Source organism: Chiloscyllium plagiosum, unplaced genomic scaffold (assembly GCF_037043375.1).
Source record: "Chiloscyllium plagiosum isolate Xiang-an unplaced genomic scaffold, Cpla_swu_hap1 HiC_scaffold_1, whole genome shotgun sequence".
Taxonomy (NCBI): Eukaryota; Metazoa; Chordata; class Chondrichthyes; order Orectolobiformes; family Hemiscylliidae; genus Chiloscyllium; species Chiloscyllium plagiosum.
In genome coordinates, this window is record NW_028270139.1 from 134,439,026 (window position 1) to 134,463,128 (window position 24,103).

Consider the following 24,103-nt stretch of genomic DNA (forward strand, 5'->3'; position numbering starts at 1 on the left):
GGGGAGGGGAAAGCAGAAAACGAGTGAAAGTTTTGGTTCTTTCGGGTCAATACCCTGAACTGTTAACTCTGCCTCTCTCCCCATAGGTTCTGCCAGACCTGCTGGCTGTTTTCAGCTTATAACTGTATTTCCAGCATCTGTAATACTTCACTTTTATAAGAATCTCAGATGTACCAAGGTATAACAGGCCATGGCATCACAGTCATAGAGTCATAGAGATGTACAGCACGGAAACAGACCCTTCGGTCCAACTTGTCCATGCCAACCAGATAGCCCAATCCAATCTAGTCCCACCTGCCAGCACCTGGCCCATATCCCTCCAAATCCTTCCTATTCACATACCCATCCAGATGCCTTTTAAATGTTGCAATTGTACTAGTCTCCACCACTTCCTCAGGCAGCTCATCCATACACTGCGTGAAAAGGTTGCCCCTTAGGTCTCTTTTATATCTGATTGGCCACATTCCTCTTCAGTTTACTCCCTGCTGCATTACGTGCTGAGAGTGAATGTGCAGTTTATACATGAAGTGTATGCTGAAGAAAAAAAGAAACAGGCTTTTCTCTTTCCCTCCTGTTCTGAAATAACTGACTGCCTCCCAAGGCAATAATTCTGTGAATATAGTAATTGCCATAAACAATGCAAGAATTTAAAACCAATATTAAGATCAACTCTTTTACTCAGGGGATTTGTAAAAGGTTTGTATGAGACTTCCAGGGAAAGGCTTCCCCAGAAGTGGATGTTTTCACAGGATGTGGAAGGAGGTGCCTGAGATACAGCCCATGGTGGCTTTGATACGCATTGGCCCCATGCAAACGTGTGTACTGCCAAAGAGCCCCACAGGCTCTGGTGCAAGACATGGGTGTAGATCTGTGGGAACAATAATAATTTAACCAAAATCTCAAACTGAATAGAGGGATACATTGTGTCGTATATTCTGGGACTGTGAAGAGAGTCAACTATGGATTTTTACTGATCCTTTTTGTGCCATCCAACACTGTAATGGTTGCATGGTGGAATACGTCAGGCCATAAAGTTACAAATTATGGAGTGCAACCCTGCTGCTGTTGATGGCCCACCACGTCTCATGGATACTCAGTCTTCAATTGCTAGATCTGTTCAAAGTCTGTCCCATGTAGCATTGTGATAGTGCCACACAACATAATGGAGGTATTCTCAATGTGAAGGCTGGACTTTGACTCTATAATAACTGTGCAGTTGTCACTCTTACCGATATTGTTATAGACATATGGATGTGCAGCTGGCAGATTGATAAGGGTGGGGTCAAGTATGTTTTTCAGTCTTGTTGGTTCCATACCACCTGCCTCAGACCCAGTCCCTTAGGACCTGACCAGCTTGATCAGTAGTGCTGTTGCTGAGCCACTGTTGGTGGTGGATATTGAAATCCCCCACCCAGAGTACATTTTGTACCCTTGTCATCATAAGCACTTTATCAGTAACGATTCATCAGCTGAGGGAGGACGGTACATAGTAATTAGCAGGAAGTTTCCTTGCCCATGTTTAACCTGAAGCCATGAGACTTCATGTGGTCTAGAGTCAATGTGGAGGTCTCCAAGGGCAACTCCTTCCTGAATGTATCCCACTGTGTCGCCAACTCTGCAAAGTATATCCTGCTAGTGTGACAGGACGTACCAAGGATGGTGATGCTGGTGTCTGGCACAATGTCTGTAAGGTACGATTCTGTCAGTACGCCTATGTTAGGCAGTTGCTTGACTAGTCTGTGAGTGGCTTGCTTTCAGAGGGCAGTTGGTGTTGCTGTGTGTCTGGAGTCACATGTAGACCAAACCAGATGAGGGCAGCAGATTTCCTTCCTTGAAGGACATTAGTGGGTCTGGTGGGTTTTTCCAGCAATTGACAATGGTTTCACGGTCATCAGTAGATTCTTAATTCCAGATATTTTTAGCTAAATATACAGCAGTGCATATTATCTACCTGGAGAAATAGAGTACAGTATCATATTGATACCATTCAAAACCAAGCCAATTGCAGTTAACATTGGGCCCAGTTTTTGTTTATTTGAATTGCATTTCGTGGATAAATGTCATGAAAGTATTCTTTAATGATTTCCACTGTTCTGTTTGAAGCTCACACATACAAGATTAATGTGTACACGGGTGATGTCTACAGAGCAGGAACAGATGCAAACGTTTTCCTCACAATCTACGGAGATCTGGGAGATACTGGAGAAAGGAAGCTGAGCAAATCGGAGACACACACCAATAAGTTTGAACGAAACCAGGTTAGTGTGAAGCATCGAATAGCTGTAGAGCATTAGAGTAGGCCTTTCAGCCCTCTACAGTGTTTACCAATCATACCTAATCTTCAACTCCTCTATTTTCCAGCTCTAATTTTAAGATGATGCTTATGGAAGTCTTAAGTGCCATGCATTTCAGAACAACTTTGTGTATTCTCTGAACATGCTAGAGTGGACAATTACACAGATTATGTCCTGTGCACAAAAAGCAGTTGTAAATTCAAGTTAGCTAGTTATTGCCTTGCCAGTCCATTCTCAGTTGTCAGCAAACTGATGGAAGGGGTCATTGACAGTGCCATCCACTGTCTCACACACACAGCAATACGTTGTGTACTGATACTCAGATTTGGGTTCCACCAAAGCCACTCCCCTCCTGACCTCACCACAGCCTTAGTTCCAAAATAGGCAAAAGAGCTGAACTCTGGAGATCAGGTGAAAGTGAATGCCCTTGACATCAAAGCAGAATTTGATAGGCGTGGTATCAAGGAGCCCTTGTGAAATTGAAGACAGTGAATATCTTTGAAATCCTCAACTGGTTGGAATCATTTCTAGATCAATGGTTGTATTTGTCTCTGCCTCAGGACATCTCTGCAGGAGTTCCTCAGTGTTTGGTAGCATTCACAATTCCTCAGATTCTGGAAGTCTGTGCCCACATCCAGCAAGGTTGGGCAACATTCAGGTTTGGGCTGATAAATGGCAAATACCATTTGGGTTACCCAAGTCCAGGCAATGACCAACTCCAACAGACAATATTGAAGCACTACCCCAAGGTAATCAATGATGTGGAGGTGCTGGTGTTGGACTGGGGTGGACAAAGTTAAAAATCACACAACACCATGTTATAGTCCAACAGGTTTATTTAGAAGTACTAGCTAGTACTTCTACAGGATAGTCATGCAGGGACATGTCCTGCTCTGCAAATGATGTACATAGCTTAACAAATAGTCCTAGTTACCAAGACCTGACCATCTCTTGGAGCAACAGGAGCAGGTGGTTCCCGCACAGGCACGAAATCTTAGGTGTGCAACAGCGGCAGCCATGTTCTAATGCTAATGCCAGATGAGAGAACAAAGCAGCAGTTCAGTGACATGAGAGACACGAAAACAGATAAACCAAAGAGACTAAAGAGAGAATTTCAGGTGAAGATCAATGAACTATGGGGAAGAAACTGACCAATGCGGACTCCAACAGTAACCATACTCCAGCGATAAGTAAGATTGACAAAGTGAAGTGCAAACAGTGATAGGTGAAAGCTGCAGAATGTGGGATTGAAGGACAGGTGGACAGACACTAGTGTCTGGCATAACCTTGTGGCATATCGGCTCAGTGGCAAAGACTACCATAGGTAGGCAACAATGTAGACTGAGACCAGCAGCAAACACACATGGCATAAATCGTACCCCAAACAGAATACAAGACAGATAAAAACAAGTTTAATAAACATAAAAAACTTGGATGCTGGAAATCTGAAATTAAAACAGTGGTTTCTGGAGGAACACAATCTGGCAACATCTGTTCAAAAAAAAAACAAAGTGAATGGTTTGAGTCCAGTGACAAGTTTAAATTCAATTCCATTTGCAAAGGTAGGGTTTGATTAGGAATAGTTAGCATGCCTCACAAATGTGTTGGAGTTCTTTGATGAAGTGACCAGGAAGGTTGACGAGGGCAGGGTGGTAGCCCTAGGATTTCAGTGAGGCCTTTGATAAGTTTCCACATATTAGGCTGCTCTGGAAGGTTAGATCACATGGAATCCAGGTAAAGTTGGCAAATTGGATACCCAGTTGGCTTGATGGTAGGAAGCAGAGGACTGGAGGCCTGTGACTAATGGAATGCTTCAGGGGCCAGTGCTGGGCCCATTACTGTTTGTTGTCTATATCAATGATTTGGATGAGAGTGTACAAGGCATGATTAATAAGCTTGCAGATGACACTAAAATAGGCGGTATAGTGGACAGTGAGCAAGGTTATCAGAAATTGCAGCAGGATCTTGATCAGCTGGGGAAGTGGATCAAGAAATGACAAATGGAGTTTAATATAGATAAGCGTGAGGTCTTGCATTTTGGAAAGTCAAATCAAGGTAGGAGTTTCATGGAGAATGGTAGGGCCTTAAGTGAGTGTAGTGGAACAGAGGGACCTTGGAGCTCAGGTTCACAGTTCTCTGAAAGTGGAGTCACTGGTAAACAGGACAGTGAAGAAGGCTTTTGGCACACTGGCCTTCATCAGTCAGGATGCTGAGTATAGAATTTGGGAAGTTACGTTGCATTTGGACAGGACATTGGTGAGGCCATACTTGGAGTATTGTGTTCACTTATGGTCACTTTGCTATAGGAAGGATGTTATTAAACTGGAAAGAGTGCAGAAGAAATTTACAAGGATGTTGCCAAGACTCAATGGTCCGAGTTATAGGGAGAGGTTGAGCAAGCTAGGATTTTTTTCTTTAGAGTGTAGGAGACTAAGACGATGATCTTATAGAAGTATATAAGATCATGAGAGGCATGGATAAAGTGAATGCGCTCAGTCTTCTGCCCAAGGTTGGGGAATCGAAGACTAGAGGGCATCAGTTTAAGGTTAGAGAGGAAAGAATAGAAGGGAATCTGAGGGGCAACTTATTTACACAGAAGGTGGTGTGCATATGGAATGAACTGCCAGCAGAAGTGATTGAGGCAGGTACATTAACAAATTTAACAGGCATTTTGACAAATACATGGATAGGAAAGGATTAGAAGGACATGGGCCAAGTGGAGGGAAATGGAGTTAGCATGAATGGACATTTTGGTCGGCATGGACCAGTCTGGGCCAAAGGACCTGTCTCTGTGCTGTAGTACTGCAAGCTAACATTGTGATGGAGAAGATTCTTCTAACTGAATGAATGATCAGATATGCCACCACCACCTCTCTATATAATGAAAATGAGTCAGTCAGAGCACAGCCAAGTGACCATTCTTTGACTCAGATGTTATGCTCCCCTTTAAAAATGACTATTTCGCTAAAATGACTGATCATCTTGTTCAACAGGTTGATACATTCACAATGGAAGCTGTTGATCTCGGACAAGTTTTCAAGATCAAGATCCGTCATGATAACACTATGGCAAGTCCCGACTGGTATTTGGAGAAAGTGGAGGTGGTTGACGTGGATTTGGAGGAGAATTACTTATTTGTATGTGAACGCTGGCTTTCAAAGACAAAGGAGGACAAGAAAATTGAAAGAACACTGTTTGTGAAGGTATTTTTGTCACCAGTTGCATAATGTATTTCCAAACTAAGTCACAATAACGTAGCAAAATGACGCCACAAGATCAGAGAAGATACCACTCTGTTTATCAGTTGCATGAATGCATTTCGTAGATCTTTTGAAATTGAGGATAGATAAAAAGCTGTTTTCATTAAATTCAGAGAATTCAAATAGCAGGACAATGGAAAGAATAAATCTAAAGGCACTTTATCTGGATGCATGAAACATTCATGGCAATAAAGCAAAGAAATAATACTAAATAGAAATAAGTAGGTTTGAGCTAATCACCATTACAGAGAATTTATTGGAATTAGTGGTAGCAAATAAATAACATAAATATAAAATAAATGCCTATTGTATGCATTGCAGGATTAATATGTGGGGACAATCAACAGTTAGTTCATTGTGAACAATATTAAGAGTGGGTGGCAGGAAGGAGAACCATCTAAATCTTGTGACCAGGGGCTTATGGCCAGAGAGATTATGCACAAATCACAATAGAGGATGATGTGCAGATAAAATGTTTTGTGGATTGAATGTTTTCAGGGTGATCAGGTAGCAATGTTTGCATTTTCAGTCCTTTTAAATGAAACGATTAAAAAAATGAACCAATCATTATACAAGCAAGAAGTCTTTCTCATAGGACTTTCCATCTATACTCACCCATGCAATGCTTAATGTAGTTGTTTGGTAGTACAGAACATGAGCATTGCTGAAAATAGCTGTTCTGTTGAAGCTTTTCAGTTGTACTCATCAGGACAATTCATATGAAATACCAAAGAAAAGAGAAAACATTGATGCAATATGAGAGGAGAGTGCTGATTGGTTGGCAAATAGCAAACGAATTCTGGTTGGCAGAATTGTGGCATGGAAACTGCTCCAGTTAATAATGACTGACAGTTAGCCACCAGGCTTTTCAAAAATGTTAAACTAAGCAGGTTGACTCTGGTCAATAATCAAGGAATGGTTGTAACTTATTTTTGTTGAGTTAAAACAGGCACAATGTGTGTTTATGTTCTTTCTGCCTGTGAAGAATAGTACCTTGTTTATTAATGTGTGTAGCCTCCAGTATACCCTGCAAGCTCAATTGACAATCCTAATTTGGTTGTCAGCGTAATTCTTCACACAGTCAGGATTATTTAGCGAATATTGTCTAATCCATGGGATCATATCACTGTGTTGTGATGTTTGCCTCACCTGGCTGTTTGAGTATAGTCAATACCTTGCTTGCTGCAAAGGTTAATGCTGTTCATTACAATCTTGTCAGACTTTGGGCCATGCGACCTATATACCAAGTGTCACTGAAATTCATGTGCCATAGTACTTATTTGTGCAATAAATAGGACAGCTTTTAGCTTGAAAGCAGCATCCTGTTAGTGGCAAACATCACTTGTGTTGCTTTTTCATAGTAACAATGTGAAGTACGTAACTTGAACTATTGCTCAAACCTTTGAGGTACCTTACTCTGCTACTAATCTGAAGTTGTGCTGGACACTTCTCAAGACCATCAATTTGCAATATAGAGTAGACAATTATTGGATCAGGGTAGCCATTATCCCAAACCATGGCTTTGGTGCATTCTAATTCAGCACCAAGCTGTCTACCTCAAACTTACTTTCACTGGTCAATATATGCATTGGGATTCCTACAATTCTATGTAACATAACATTGACTTTATTCTTGTAATTGGACCCAAGTCATTTGTCCACTTGTGATGCTTTGCTTGGGAAGGGCCTAAGGCACTTAACAAACCAGTGTGGAAAATATTACTGGGATCCCTCAGTCATAGAGCTGTACAGCATGGAAACAGACTCTACCATCCAACTCATCCATGCCTACCTCATATCCTGAATAGATCTCATCACACTTGCCAGTATTTGGCCCATATCCATCTAAAGCCCACATAAGTTAAACTCCATCTGTCATTCCTTGGCCTATTGGTCCATCTGATGTACCTAAGGTACTCTTCATCGCTGTCCACTACACCTTTAATGTTGGTGTAATCTGCAAGCTTATTAACCATACCTGCTATTTTCACATCCAAATCATTTATATAAATGACAAAAAGCAGTGGACCTTTTGTGATTGGGCTCCTTAGACAACAATAATGAGACTACGATTGTGGGATCACTCCTCGAGTTGTCAATCTTACACCCCTTTATGGGAAGTTTCCTCATCTGTCTGTGAGCAACAGTTCGAAAGCATCAATTACACTGAACATAAAGAGATCAAAACAGGGGAGTGAAATTGGGCTGTGGAAAAAGCTGAGGATTGGAACAATATGGGAAACTGAGATGAGAGATTTAGGACAGTGATGATGTTGGACTTAAAGCATCTGAGTGAATGCCATTTCACCTTGGATGATACTTTCCATTTGTCCTTACAGGGTTATGAAGGAGATCGATCAAGTATTTACAGTTCTGCTAAAAGCTTACATGGCTCCTCATTGAGTGTCCGAAACATCAACAATAGTGCCCTCACCAAGAAGGGTAAACGGAAAAGTATTATTGAAGACACAATTGAGGAAGGACCTAGTAAGAATATATTCAACTTTATCTTGTCCATGCTTATAAAAATAATTGTAGTTAGCTTTCTGAAAAGATTTTAAAAGAAATAAAGATAGCCTTCTGTCCATTCAGCAAAATCTATGATACACCACATAGCTTTCTGCATCATTGTCATAAAGGATGCTTTGTCTTTCCTCTTTGCACTTTTTATTATTGTCAGCTACTTCAAATGTACAGTGGTTATTTCTCCGTCCCAGGGGAGAAGCACACTAACACAGTCCTTCCTGAATACCTGCTTGGGACCAGAAATCACTAAGTGCAAACATGTTTCCATAAGGTGCTACAAGTAAGGCTCATTAGCAAAACTGCAGATCATAGAATAAAATGGGTAATAGCTACAACGATACAAAAGTGACTAAGAGACAGAAAACAGTTGTGGTGGATTTTTCTTTTCCTGATTGAAGGGAAATATACTGTGGAGTTCTGCAAGGTTCAAACAACTGCTGCTTTTGATAATTATTAGTGGCTTGGGCTTGGGCTTGGGGATAAGGGACACATTTGTGGAAGACATGATATTGGAAAAATAGTTAACAGTGACAAAGTCAGTTAAAAATGGACATAGACAGACTGTTGGAATGGCCGAACACGTGGCAGATTAGATTCAATGCAGCATAGGGCGAAGTAGTGCATTTTAGAAAGAGGAAATGGTATATTTTTAAACGGGGCATAAGAACAGAGGTATTAGTGCTTAAAAACAGGCATCAAATCAAAAGCCAGAAAGAATACATTCCTTATAGTATGGAAACAGGCCCTTCGGCCCAACAAGTCCACAACGGCCCTCTGAAAAGTAACCCACCCAGCCCCATTCCCCTATATTTACCCCTGACTAATGTACCTAACACTATGGGCAATTTAGCATGGTCCCTGCACATCTTTGGACTGTGGGAAAAAACCGGAGCACCTGGAGGAAACCCATGCAGACATGGGGACAATGTGCAAACTCTACACAGACAGTCACCCAGTGAGGGAATTGAACCTGCGTCCCTGGTGCTGTGAGGCAGCAGTGCTAACCACTGAGTCACTGTGCTCCACCCTCCCAATTATATTAAATGTATTTAAAACACAGTCCAAGCAAAGTATTGTGTCCAGTTCTGAGTGGCACACTTCAGGGAGGACATAAAGGTTTGGAGCAGATACAGAGAGATTTTTTAAGAGTATTCACAGTAATCAACTTCACAATAACAGATAACTTATTCATTATCACATTGCTTTCTGTGGGAATTTGTTGTGTGTTAATTGGCTGCTATGTTTATTAAATTATGACAGTAATGCCACTGAAGGCTGAGACATGGGGGAGGAATACTTTGAAAATTAAGAGATGGAGGGAAGGACACACTGATCAAATAGAGATGGAGGAGAATGCAACTGAAGCATGAGAGGTGGAGGAAGTAATACTTCAAGATGAGAAATTAAAGGAGAGAAAATATAGGCAAGATACTTGATAAAAGATGTGTGGAAGGTTAAAGATGAACAGAGTAGCAATGAAGGACTAGACAGAGGGAGAAGCATATTGAGAGAGAAACAGAAGGGTTTGAGTTGGAGGGAGAAACATAAATATGAGTGATGGAGGCAAAACACACTGCAGGGTGTGATAGAAGAAAAATTCCTGAAGGGGATAAAGAACTAAAGGCTGAAAGATAATGGTGAAGTTAGTGAGGAATATTGGGAGAGAGAGAGATGCCGGAAGATGAGAAATAAAGGAAGAAACACTGGAGGCTGAGCATAGAAAGGGCAACAGATTTGCATAAAGCTTTCAGAAATATCATAGGCACATTAAACTAATTGCTCTCCTGTGAGATCCCATAAAGGGAGAATCACTGATATTCAGTTTAGGAAAAAACACACTTAAGGGCTGCAAGTTAATGGCAAAACAGCCTGGGAAATGTGAAATTAAGAAACTAAAGGAGAAAAGTTGCAGAAAACTGTATATTGAAATACCCAAGATGTAGGGACGCAGTGACCTGGAGGTTCATTTGCATCAACCTTTGAAGGTAACAGGACATATTGATAAAGTAATTAGTGAAGCATAAAGAATGTTGAGCTTCATAGAGGTTTTGAGTATAAACCAGCAAAGTTATTCAGAACTTTATCAAGCTCTGGTTAGACTCCAACTCTATTACATCTGGTTCTGGTCACTGCATTTAATGAAGGGTGTGAGGGTCCTTCTGAGGGTGCAGATCAGATGTACTAAAATGGTGCCAGGGACAAGGGATTTTAGCCACGAAGGTTGCTGTTCTCCTTGGAGCAGAGAAGATTGAAGGGAGCCTTTTTTTTGGAGTTGCACAAAATTATAACAGGGTTAGACAAAGCTAGGTAAAGAAAAGCTGCTCAAATAGGCAATGTGACAATATTTAATGTTTTAAGCGAGCGATATGAGATGGAGAAAGGGGGTGATGAAGAACATTCTTGCACTACAAGTGACCTATGTGGGGTGTGGAAGCAAATACAATCAATTATTTCAAAATCAAGTTCACTGAGCACTTGGCAGGCCTGTGAGGATAGAGCAGAGGAATGGAACAGATTAGATTCCACGACAGAGATATAGGATGGACTTGATGTGCTCCTTGTGGGTCATAATGTATTTTTGGCAAGACTCTTCAATGGCCATGTTTCTTGCATTGCCATCTGAAGAGTCAGTTCAGAATGCATCCCTGTTGGTACTAACTGCCCCGCAGCCACTTAACTTTGAGCAGGCATTAACTGGCTTAGAGTGTGACGTCTGCCCCCATCTGGAGAGGATGGCCATCCTTATAGAGTTGCCAAGTGCTGTACTCTGTAGTTGAATGCCCAGCCATTCTGTACAACCAACAGCACCAGAGTGGAATGGTGGCTACTGTTGGGCCAGCAGCCAGTCTGTGAGCAAGAGGAATTAATGGGGGCCAGACTGAAGGTAAGTCCCTAGTCCGTGCCCCACCTTACCCAGCAACAGCGTAAGCTAAACCTCATGGGCTCCTTCCTTGGCATTGGCCCTTCCCTGCTGCTAATATTATTGTAGCAGGGATTGAATGACCATGAATTGGTCATATTGGAGATAGACCCAAGGGTAGATGATCCATACAATGCCTCCAACACATCTCTACCCAGCCCATAGTTAGAAATAGGTCATAGTGTTCAGGTAAGCAACGGGCAGACATTCTCCTCATGCATTAGATTAGATTCCCTATCGTATGGAAACAGGTCCTTCAGCCCAACAAGCCCACACTGACCCTCTGAAGAGTAACCCACCCAGACTCATTCCCCTACCCAATATTTACCCCTGACTAATGAACCTAACACCATGGGCAATTTAGCATGCAATTCACCTGACCTGCACATCTTTGGATTGTGGGAGGAAACCAGAGCACCCGGAGGAAACCCACACAGATTCATGGAGAATGTGCAAACTCCACACAGACAGTTGCCCAAGGCAGGTACTGAACCCAGGCCCCTGGCACTGTGAGGCAGCAGTGCTAACCACTGAGCCACTGTGCCACCCCTGAACCCCAAAAATGAAGCAGCAATACACTAAAGATTGAACAATGGACAGGAACATTAAAGCATGCAGAAAGAATAGAGAAAATTGTTGATTTGGTTAGCATTTCTATTTAGCAGCAGCTTGGGAATGGGAACCTACAGCTGGCCACTCATCTGGCTGGCAAGCCTCACATTCGCCTGTCACTCAGATTTATTTGCCTGTCATTCATCAGTCATTAAAAATGTGCAGTTGACATAACCTGTTCATCCATATCTGGTACCTCCAGAACCGAACAGGAAAACCGTGGACAGGTTGGGCGGCACGGTGGCACAGTGGTTAGCACTGCTGCCTCACAGCGCCAGAGACCCGGGTTCAATTCCCGACTCAGGCAACTGACTGTGTGGAGTTTGCACATTCTCCCCGTGTCTGCGTGGGTTTCCTCCGGGTGCTCCGGTTTCCTCCCACAGTCCAAAAATGTGCAGGTCAGGTGAATTGGCCAGCTAAATTGCCCGTAGTGTTAGGTAAAGGGGTAAATGTAGGGAAATGGGTGGATTGCGCTTCGGCGGGTCGGTGTGGACTTGTTGGGCCGAAGGGCCTGTTTCCACACTGTAAGTAATCTAATCTAATCTAATCTAAACTCCAGGTCATGCTGCAACCATTGTTGAAGAGATTTGTGATCAAATCAAAGGAAAAATTGACATGGGAGAGCTCATCATGAGACAATGAAGTAAAACATTTCCTTGACTTTCATCTGTTAACAGACATTCCTTATCACATAACAATTACCACAGGCCAGGAAAGAGACGCTGGCACCAATAGCCGTGTATATATCATTATCATGGGGCCGATGAGGATTCAGACTTCACGAATGTGGCTGGACCTTCCTGAAGGGAAGAATGCATTTTTGCCAGGATCCATGGAAAAGTTCCAGGTGATGGGGTTGGATGTTGGTGAGATTAAGAAAATTGAGGTGAGCTCAGATAAAATGGCTGCTGTGCTCCAAAGTATTGATTCTGTCCAGCAACCATTGTGTTAATGCAGGAAACTGCTCAGATCAGGTTCTAGATCTGGTCATAAATTTAGAAGTATTTACCAACAAGAGATAGATAGGGAATAAAATCAATAATTTAACAGTTTATCATTTTTGATTCAAAGTGCAATTATAACACTGCTGTTAAGTGGAGATCAGTTACCTTTAGTAGCTGCCTTTTTGGTCAGGTTGTCAGATCAGTGATAGATGTAAATGTAAGGTGATGTACCTAGGAAGAAGGAACAAGACAATGGAGTGCTCGATGAATGGCAAGACACTTGGAAGCTCAGAGGAATAGAGCAGTCCTCAGGTGCTTGTCCACAGTTCCCTGAAGGTAGGAGAACAGATTAATAGTCGAGAGTGCGGTGCTGGAAAACTGCAGCAGGTCAGGCTGCATCCGAAGAGCAGGAGATTCAACGTTTTGGAAATAAGCCCTTCATCAGGAACTATTCATGATGAAGGGCTTATTTCCGAAACGTCAATTTTCCTGCTTCTCAGATGTTACCTGACCTGCTGCAGTTTTCCAGCACCGCACTCTCAACTCTGATCTCCAGCATCTGCCATCCTCACTTTCTCCCAGGACAGATTAATAAGGTGATAAAGAAAGCATACAGGATACTTGCTTTTATCAGTCAAGGCATAGATTATAAAAGCAGGGAGGTCATGTTGGAGCTGTACAAGACTTTGCTTACACTATAAGAAGGATGTGACTGGAGGGGGAAATTCACCTAAATGTTGTCTGGGATTGAGCATTTCAGTGATGAAGAGAGGTTGGATAAGCTCAGGTTGTTTTCTTTGGAGCAGAGAAGATTGAGAGGGGTCCTATCAAAGGTGGGTAAAATTATGAGGGACAGGATGAATAGAAAGCAGCTGATCCCCTTGGTTGAAGGGTCATTAACAAGGGGGCATAATTTTACAGTGAGAGTCAGAAGGTTTCGAGGGTATTTGAGGAAAAAAGATGTTCACCCAGAGGGCGGTGGAGAGTCTGAAATGCACTGCCTAGGAAGGTAATTGAGCAAGGGAACCTCTCAACTTTCAAAAAAGTACATGATGAGCACTTGAAATGTCACAACATTCAAGGTAATGGACCGAGTTTAGAAAAATGGGACTTGTATCTCCTGAGTATATTTTTAGTAGTTTTTTTCAATAGTATATTATAGTACAGATTCAGTAGCCTCTTCTGAACTATATGTTTGTACGGTTCTGTGGTAACACATCAAGCAGCCATTCTTCACATGCACACAAACCACCAATGTTCAGTAAGTTTTGGATGCAGTGCTCAATGCTAAAATGAAAGGCCCAGTTTACATAATCTCTCTCAGAGGGCTGTGGGTTCAAACCCCACTGCAGAAACATGAATCTAGGCTGACCTTCCAGTGAAGAGTTGATCGAATGTTTACATCTTTCACATGAGACATCAAAACAATCTTCCTGTAACAACAAAACATCAAGAACCATAAGATTCTGTGATATGATTAACAGAAAATAAAGTAGTTCATTGTGCTATCTGGTCATGCAGTCCACAAATTAACTGCTGTGTTTCCTACACTACAACAGAGACGAGACTTCAGAAGTAGCTAAGCACAATATTGTGAAAGCTGGAAATCTGAAATCAGAAAACAATAGAAACCCTCAGCACACCTGACAGAGAGAGAAGCAAAGAACTTGAGATGAAAGGTCATTGACCTGATAATGTCAATTTTGTTTCTCTCTCCGCAGATGCTGCTTGATCAGATGAGTATTTCCAACAATTTTTTTGTTGTAATATTACTTCATTATCTGTAACAAAATGGAAGTCATCTTTTGGTCCTTTCACATCTCCAGTATTGTGTTGTCATCTGATCGTCATTAATTCTCCCTGAACAGTTGGGTCACGATGGTGCCACCCCAGAGAGTTGCTGGCTAGTGGAGGAGTTGGAAATCTCAGTGCCGACTAAAGGCATCATGTATGTCTTTCGTTGCAAATGCTGGCTTGCCAAAGACAGGGGTGATGGACTGACAGCACGGGTATTCAACATTCTTGATGCAGAAGCTGTCCAGATTGGACAAAAGGTAGGAATTGTTTCACATCTTTCCATAATGTGTCAGAAATACATAATTAAACACAATTAGATGGATTTGAATGGAGAATAGGAAGTGTGTTCAGTTTGGGGATTGGAGATTATTGAAAATAAGAAACAAGTGTGAATAGAGGTCAAAATGAAAGGTGCAAAGAAATAGAATGTATCCAAGAGGAGCAATATGAAAGTGGACTGGAATAGCGAATCAGTAATGAAATTGTATACAATAAATGATGTGAGTGGGAATCAGCATAGTAATGGTGAAATGGATCAAGTAGAAGAGAGATAAATAGAAACTGAATTTGTAATGATGAAATAATAACTAAATTCTCGAGTTAAACTTGACATTAGAACAGTTCTTGGGAACCGAGGTCAAAGTAAATTTGGTGTCCCTCCTCTTGGGTTAGCCGCCGAATCTCCCCTGTTTGGACGCACATGGGAAGAAATTGTTTAGTATTCTTTCATTTTGTGCGAGGAAGAACATCCTGATGAGCTGAGTGTCGGAAAATCCCCCAGGATCTCATAGTGGCGTAAATTAGTTATGGAGCACATCCCCCTGGACTTACAAGTATGGTGCACCAGAAAACAGAAATTTTTTATAGGATGCAGCGGCCTTTTTGAACCATATAGATGCAGACTTATCATCTATAATGGTTAGCGCCTTTGTGTAGCCATGAAAGCTGTGTGTAGTGCCCTGGGGACCCCTGGCAGGAAGAATTCTGAACAAATATGGGTATGTCAACTGATGCTCCTGGAATTGGGGAGCTTTGGTGGGATTGCACTGAATGTTGTAACTTAATGTAATTTGCCTTGGTTCAACTCGGTTTAATTTAGTTTATTTTTGTTTTGATTTAGTTATTTATTGAATTGTAGTTTGTGTAGAGTTTTTTTTCTCTTAAATTGTTTGTGGAGTAGAGTAGAGTAGTAGTTTGTTTACCGTCATTGTTGTTATATTATTTTGTAGTAATTTCATATTTGTAAAGAAAAGTTTCTCCTCAATAAAAATATTTATAAAATAAACCTGACATTAGTGATAAGTTAACACTAAATATGGCTGTTGAACAGATCTCTTATGAAATAACTGTGATTACTGGTGATGTCCAAAATGGTGGTACAGATGCCAACATTTACATGTCTGTCTTTGGAGCCAATGGGAGCACAGAGGAGATGCTACTTCATAAAAATGGAGACAGGTGGGTTTTAAACTTCAATATGATTCCAAATTCCAACATCGGATCCATCTGTGATTCTTTCAGACAGTAGGGAGAAAGTGAGGTCTGCAGATGCTGAAGATCAGAGCTGAAAATGTGTTGCTGGAAAAACGCAGCAGGTCAGGCAGCATCCAAGGAACAGGAGAATCGACGTTTCGGGCATAAGCCTGAAGAAGGGCTTATGCCCAAAACGTCGATTCTCCTGTTCCTTGGATGCTGCCTGACCTGCTGTGCTTTTCCAGCAACACATTTTCAGCTCTTTCAGACAGTAGCCTTCAATATCTAAAGTTTGCATCATGTAAGAGTTAGTACTGATTCACCTCATTTTCAGAACTGGTCGTGTCTTCAAAGCCTTTATTTGCAAATTATATTTATCAGTAACAGAAATAAAGCTGTGTTTTGATAGCTATTTGCTACTTCTTTTATAATTTAAAAATAAATTTGGACTTTATGGGCATTTTCAGTTTGAAACAGGAAGTGGGAAACTGCATCTCACTGTGCCATCTAATTTAAACTTTAAGTAGCAATGCACAGCAATTGATATGAAAGCTCATCTCAGTAATGATGATGATGATGAAAATGCAACCATCATAAATTGTGAAAACCGTCTGGTTCACTAATGCCCTTTCAGGAAGGAAACTGACATCCTCACTTGGTTTGGCTTTCATGTAGCTCCAGACGCATAGCAATATGGTTGACTCTGAACTTCCCTCTTATTGGCTTAGCCAGCTATATTGTTTGATGGCAATTAGAGATGAGTTACAAAATATTGGCCTTTTCAGCTACATCTAAATCCCATGAATGATTGAATAAGACAATGCAGAATTCTGCATCGCTCAGAATGTCTTCTTTGGATCTACCTGTGAGTATTCAACATGGAAGTGTACTGTTTCATCAGTGAAAGGATGGAGGCAGTAACTGGTAATCAGCAGAATGTTCCTTGCCATGCTTAACCTGATGCCATGATGTTGAAGACTCCTTTGGTCACCTCTCTCCCAAATATATATCACTGTGCCACTGCCTCGGTCATGTCTGTCATGCAAGTCAGTCAGGATGTACCCAGGGATAGTTGGCTGGGACATTAACAGGCCTCCAGTCTGAAAAAACAACCCTCCACCACCACTCTGTCTCTTGACGTTATGCCCAACTATGTATCCAATGAGCAAGCTCACCCTGAATCCCATGTGACCTAACTTTACTAATTAACAGTCAAGTCCCCAAAGAATTTATTTTCTTTTTGATAAGGTTGTTTCTATATTCTAATGAGTACAGAGGCATCAGCAGGCCCGGTCACTCCATTTCCCTGTCATTTCTATGGCTATCCCATTGGATTTTGGCCAGGTGCTTTCATCTCCTGATTCTCATGCCACTTTGAAATGATTCTGTTCTCACCAAATTCAAAACTTCATGTTGCAGTGGTTATTGATCCATGCTACTGTTTGTGTTGCTTCTCGTTCCATGTTGCATTTATCTTCCAGATTTGAAAGAGGCCAACAGGACACCTTCTCCATAGTGATTGCAGATATTGCTCCTCTCCGGAAAATAAGGATTCGCACTGATAGTAAAGGATATCGTCCCGACTGGTTCCTGGATAAGGTGATGCTGAGGTCATGACACCAATGGGAAAGTGGGATCATGCTAGGGGAAGTAGAGGGAAATTATTTCCACTGGCGGATGAGTTGAGAGTAAGAGGGTGTAAACATAAAATTAGAACTGAGAACCATTCAGGGCTGATGTCAGGAAACACTTCCTTGCCCAAACTGTAGTGGAGATCTAGAAGTCTCCTCTGAAAACAAATGCTAAGATCAATTGAAATTTTCAAACCAGGTTGCTAGATTTTAGTTGAGCAGACGTATTAATGGTTACCAAAGCAGGGTTAAAATCACGATTATCCATTTCCAATCGGAAGAGAAAAAAAGATTTGAAGGGCTGATTGGCCTCCTCCTAGTCCTGTGCTTCTTGAGTTGTAACACAGTCATGGTCACATGACTTTGTTGATTTTGACCAAGGCTGAATGGATTTGAACAGGGAATGTTTGGGATTGATTCCATGTGGCTTGAACAAGACCATGTACTTGACATCCTTGAGCGGTGATCAAATAATACTGAAGGAAGGAGTACTTCAAGGGACACTTGACAACAGCAGTTTTGAGCTCAGAGGTTGCAGACTTAAAAGTTGGTTCTCTGAGAGTAAAATGGCTTGATGTCTGGTGATATAACTGCTTCGCATGATAGAATGTGGCAAGGATGAAAACACTCTTTAATGTAATATTTGAAATTTATCATAATTCTTCCTAAACAATTAAAGACTTCATTGTGGATCATGAAAATCTGTGTTTGATCCTTTTTGATCTGAAGTACTTGATCTCAGTCATTGGCAGTGACTGCAGTTCCAGCACATTGGATCGGGTATGGAAATCTCAGCTCCTTTCGACTCTTCAGCAAACTCAGAGTCTCACGACCTATGCAAATCAAATAGGGGAAGGATTGCATACAGTCTGGTGATAGTGAGTGAATAGTAAATAATTGTGACTTGGACAAGATGCCTTCAGACAATCGCTTTTTGTCAAATTGTATTGCAACAAGAGGTCAAGCTCACGCTCCATTTTGAAAAAAAAGCACTTCCTTCCTGAAGTTAAGGTTGTGGTGCAGTGCTGAGTACCCTGAACATTGTGAAAAGGACTAGTTACCCTGCACAAGCCTAGGCAGTGAGGCAGGCCAATGAAACAAAATGGGCATTGCTGCTAAGCGTCAGGAATTTTTAGGAGTTTTCAAAGGCAAGCAAGGCATTAGCAAGCCCAAGTAATATGGTGAGAGAATTGACTGAATAATTCCCTTTGATCATGGGAGGTGAAATAGTGGAACAAAGTAATCTAAAAAAAATTTTTTTAAATCTAAAAATAATCCAAAATTTGATGGGAAGAAATTGTAAGCGCCATTTATGATTGGAAAAGATTAGAATTTGGCGAAGCTTGAAAGCTTAGAAGATTCTTGGGTTTCGTTATCATTTGTGGGCTTTTGCCCGAAACGTCGATTTCGAAGCTCCTTGGATGCTGCCTGAACTGATGATGTCTGAGTCTAGCCTACCGCCTAGAGGAGATTATTGAGATCCCAGACCAATCAGGAACACTGTATGGCTCCTCACTGTAGGGCATTATAGAGCCCTTTGAAGAATTTACAAGTTGTTAACAGTTATGTGTAACCACAGCTGTGTGGCCATCACTATGGAGAGGGAATTTCATTGTTGATTGGATGGTCTGCCATTGCTGTGACTCTTTTGGAAAGGGTAAGATATTAATGGAGATTTCTCTCGAGCCATCTACGAAGCAGGGGAGGGGCCATCAACTATCAACAAGTAGGCATGGCAGCTCAGTGGTTAGCACTGCTTCCTCACAGTGCCAGGGACCCAGGTTCGATTCCAGCCTCAATGACTGTCTGTGTGGAATTTGCACACTTTCCCCGTGTCTGTGTGGATTTCTTCCCACAATCCAAAGATGTGCAGGCCAGGTGAATTGGCCATGCTAAACAGCCCATAGTGTAGGTTTTGAGTCAGGGGTAAATATAGGGAATGGGTCTGGGTGGGTTACTCTTCGGAGGGTTGATGTGGACTTGTTCGGCTGAAGGGCTTGTTCCACACTGTAGGGATTTTAATTCTAAAAGAAAATTGACCATTCTCCTCCTTTTTGTCATTCTGTTCCTACCTCCAGCAAGATCATTCTGAGGCAGGAATCCCTCAGGTGGACAATTTGAGGCAAAACTTCCAGAAACACCTTTTCCTCCTACCTCCAAAAACTGCCTCATGTTTTTACACAAGTGTGCTAATTGGTATGGCCTTTAAATGATTAATGTCAAGGGGTCAGCACGGGAATCCTGCATCACATTGGGCATGTTTGGAAAGGTGTAGTGGCTGGGTGCATGCAGATGCAAAAGGAATCACAATGGAGCAGAAAAAGACATTGAGTGACAGTTGGAAAGATTAGAATAATTAGCAATTACAAGACAGCAGAATTCCACAGATGCAGTTTCCAGTTTTCTAAGTGTATATGTCCATTGCTGACCTTCCTTAGAGAAATGGAAATTAGATTGTGAGTAGTAGCTCCACATGATGATAATGTTCAAGGAAAGAGAAGCTCTTTTTTGTTCCACACTCGTCAGACTGATTCTTTACCTTCTTTTAGATTATCATGCTGAACCAGGCCACCCAGGAAGTGACCACATTTACCTACAATGACTGGCTGTCCAAAACACGGGGCACCAAGAGGTCAACTAGCTGTGAGCTGGCGGCAGTGATTGACGATGAAGTGATGATGGAGAAAACCACGTACATCATTACTGTAAAAACCAGTGACATTTCAGGTTGGTAAGAATATAGTCTGGCTCTCCTTAATCACTGACTCAATACACAACAGTTCACAGTTACCATTGACCATCAAATGTTGTCATATTGGGAAATAAATTTTAACCTGTAACTCACTAGCAGATATCTACAATGCAAAATATAAATCACCTGAACTCTTCAATAAAATTCCAGCCTGAACTCAGTTCTGGTATCTCTATAAGGCATATGAACTTGCATTTCAGAACCCATGAGTGGAAATACCACATTGGCAAGCCACAAAAATTTAAGTCAATAAAATGTGGAGATTTCCCCTCACACTGCTCCCCACTGCATGACAAATGTAAAGTTCTTAGCTTGCACACTCTAGTCAGAAAGTGCCAGCAAAACTGGCAAATCTTCTGCATATAAACTGACATTTTCCCAGCTACCATCAGTTCTGAGGAAGGATCACCTGACCTGAAACATTAACTTTGATTTCTCTCCACAGATGCTGCCAGACCTGCTAAGCTTTTCCAGCAGCTACTGTTTCAGAATTATCAACAAGATTGTTTAAATAAGTTTTTCTCCATGATGCTGCACATTCCAACTGGATGCTTTGTTGAGTAACTCATTCCAGGGACTGGCTGTGTGCCAACCTTACTTTTTATACACAGATAGGAGCTGAAGGACCTTGTAGATTTTCCCTGCGCAATAATGCTTCAGATATTTGGAGTGATGGCTCTGGCATTGCCATGTGTTGTATGACCTTATGCAAGAGTGTATTTTTTTTAAGCTTACAAACAAATGTGCAGGCCATTTAAGACTTAGATAAGAAGGAATTTCTTTAGACAGAGGGTGGTGAATCTTTGGAATTTTCTATCCCAAACATTGAGCAGGTTGAAGTCAGAAATTGATACATTTCCAAGACTAATGGCACTAAGATTATAACGAAGGAGATAAGATAGGCAAAAGGTATGGAGGAGATAATCAGCCATGGTCTAGATCAGGTTTAATAGGCTGAATGGCTTGCTCCTGTAGCTATGTAACAATGTTAGATACACCTAAATACATATCTTAGTCATGAAAGTCAATATAGTCCTCGTCCTACAGCAAGGGGCTGCCTTGTACATGCTCAGTTAAATACACAGGGTGTATTTACGTTATATTATTATTTGTTGAAATCAGGGGCGGGAACTGATGCCAACGTATTCCTTATCATCTTCGGAGAGCACGGTGACACTGGCACCCTGGCACTGAAGCAGTCTAATAATTCCAACAAGTTTGAGCGGAAATCCACAGATATTTTTAAGTTTCCAGATATGTTAAGCCTGGGAGACCTGTCTAAGGTTCGAATTTGGCATGACAACAAGGGTATGTATAATGCTGCAAACATATATATAAAAATACATTCATAGATTTCCTTCTTGTTGGTTTTTATCCTTTATTTCTTCAGTAATTTGTGTTTCTTCTTGCTCTCTGCCTCAGGAAAGTATGAACAAATTGATTGATTAGACTTTCCAAGATCCTGAATCTGACAACTTATCAATTATAGTGCATTCATTGACCCTGATTCTTGAATGGAGTCTCTACATGTGCAATTTTCTAACAAATTTCCCACTGCATAAAGGGCAAATCAATTGCATAAGTCTTTGAAATTTTACCTCAAATCATATCAATTAAAAGTCATTTTAAGGGGGATAACTAAAAAAAAGCTTTTCTTTCGAAGGTTAATGTTTTGCCTGAAGTGGGTAGTTGGTGTATTAGGCCATTCAAAATGTAGGGGATGCAGTAATGGGAGAGTTATCAAAGGTTAAAATGTCAATGGACTGAATGGCCTTTACTCATCCTTGAATTTAAATTTATTATTCCCTACATGACAAACTTGGGATTTCAGTTGATATCCATGATCTCACGAGGACAGTACTGGGCCAGTAACTCAATGGAGGAACAGGATAAGCCCAAAACATTGATTCTCCTGCTCCTCGGATGCTGCTTGACCTGCTGTGCTTTTCCAGCACCATACTCTCGACTCTGATCTCCAGCATCTACAGTCCTCACTTTCTCCCAGTAACTCAATGGAGCCAATTACAACCCAGAATCATTTGAACTGTTTTATGAGAAGGAGCCTGAGCTGTATTCGGGTGACTTTGCCTGAATATTAAGAATGTGAAAATCCAAACAATGCCAATGAGTGGAGCTGAACACTCCTATCACTGTGTTTTCGATTAGATTAGATTAGATTACTTTAGATTAGATTACTTTACAGTGTGGAAACAGGCCCTTCGGCCCAACAAGTCCACACCGACCCGCCGAAGCGTAACCCACCCCTACCCCTACCCCTACCCCTACCCCTACATTTACCCCTTACCGAACACTACGGGCAATTTAGCATGGCCAATTCACCTAACCTGCACATCTTTGGACTGTGGGAGGAAACCGGAGCACCCGGAGGAAACCCACGCAGACACGGGGAGAACGTGCAAACTCCACACAGTCAGTCGCCTGAGGCAGGAATTGAACCCGGGTCTCTGGCGCTGCGAGGCAGCAGTGCTAACCACTGTACCACCGTGCCGCCCACCGTGTTCTGGGGTGGCTGAAAACTATTGTACTCATTAAACATGACTCAAGTTTTCTTTCGTTTTGGGAGTTTAACAATCCTTGAGAATCACCAAGTAGCATCAGAGCTGTTCAGTTGGGGTGGTTCTGGAGTGTATATTTGATTACCTTTATCCTTGCATACAGGGCAGGTTACTCAGTTATGCTGCCTCTGTTTTCGGGTGAGGGGCCTTGAGAAAGGTAACCATGAGCCATGAGGAACCTCATCTGTCTCACTAACCTGTTTCAATGCCCTCATCTCCCACCCCGAGTTTCCTCCTTCATCGTGGTAAACTCCCTTTGGATTTGCATACTTAATAAACTCTGACACCGCCCTGCCCCCAAATCTTCATGACTACTAAAGGTGTTTGTACGACCATGAGGTACCAGGGGAAAGACATTCTCTGCTTGCCTTTTGCTTCCTTTCATTAAATTCTTGAGATCACAGTAGACATTAAGATTTGCCTCTGGAAATGTGTTGCTGGAAAAGCGCAGCAGGTCAGGCAGCATCCAGGGAACAGGAGAATCGACGTTTCGGGCATAAGCCCTTCTTCAGGAATGGGATGAAGAAGGGCTTATGCCCGAAACATCGATTCTCCTGTTCCCTGGATGCTGCCTGACCTGCTGCGCTTTTCCAGCAACACATTTCCAGCTCTGATCTCCAGCATCTGCAGACCTCACTTTCTCCATTAAGATTTGCCTCATACAGTAAGTAGTGATCAGGTTTCTTTTCAGACATACTTTGTCTTTACAGTTTGGAATTATGTAAAATGTTGGGAACTTGCTACGTTTTTTTCAGATTAACAAGTATAGGCTTATTATCTCGACTGCTACCAGCCCATTGTGTATTTTATTGTATCAAAGTAAAGAAGGATTGTTCCAATATATAACCTTCCATCTTTCTGTAGTATTATGCAAATGCATCTATTTCCTCATGACCCGAGCAGAGAACCTCAGGATCAAACAAAGATTCCCCTTTTCCCAACCTTATCATAGAATCCCTATAGTGTGGAAGTAGGTCATTCGGCCCACCAAGTCTCTGAAGAGCATCCCACCTCAATCACCCTATATTCACCTAATCTGCACATCTTTGGACTGTGGAAGGAAATCAGAGCACTTGGAGGAAACCCACACAGCCACAGGGAGAATGTGCAAACTCCACACAGATAGTTGCCTGAGGGTGGAATAGAACCCACATCCCCAGTGCTGTGAGGCAGCTTTGCTAACCATTGAACCACCGTGCAACCCTATATCCTCAGGGTGTTCCACATTCTCTGTCAAGTCTTGTTAAGTGTAAGTTTTATGTGTTGAGATGCGCGTTTATGCAAATACTCACAGCAAGGGTGAGAATGACAACAAGAAT

General features: G+C 41.8%; 1 protein-coding gene across 1 annotated transcript in view; it reads left to right on the plus strand.

The window, feature by feature from the left end:
- The window catches only part of loxhd1a (lipoxygenase homology PLAT domains 1a), a 224,162-nt gene that overhangs the window by 188,488 nt on the left and 11,571 nt on the right, over window positions 1-24,103 (plus strand). The window contains exons 35-43 of the mRNA XM_088000471.1: window positions 2,104-2,258; window positions 5,288-5,497; window positions 7,893-8,040; window positions 12,289-12,497; window positions 14,424-14,609; window positions 15,683-15,810; window positions 17,307-17,424; window positions 20,006-20,183; window positions 21,331-21,516. Of these exons, the coding sequence (XP_087856597.1) occupies window positions 2,104-2,258; window positions 5,288-5,497; window positions 7,893-8,040; window positions 12,289-12,497; window positions 14,424-14,609; window positions 15,683-15,810; window positions 17,307-17,424; window positions 20,006-20,183; window positions 21,331-21,516 (1,518 nt within the window). The remainder of the gene's footprint in view (window positions 1-2,103; window positions 2,259-5,287; window positions 5,498-7,892; window positions 8,041-12,288; window positions 12,498-14,423; window positions 14,610-15,682; window positions 15,811-17,306; window positions 17,425-20,005; window positions 20,184-21,330; window positions 21,517-24,103) is intronic.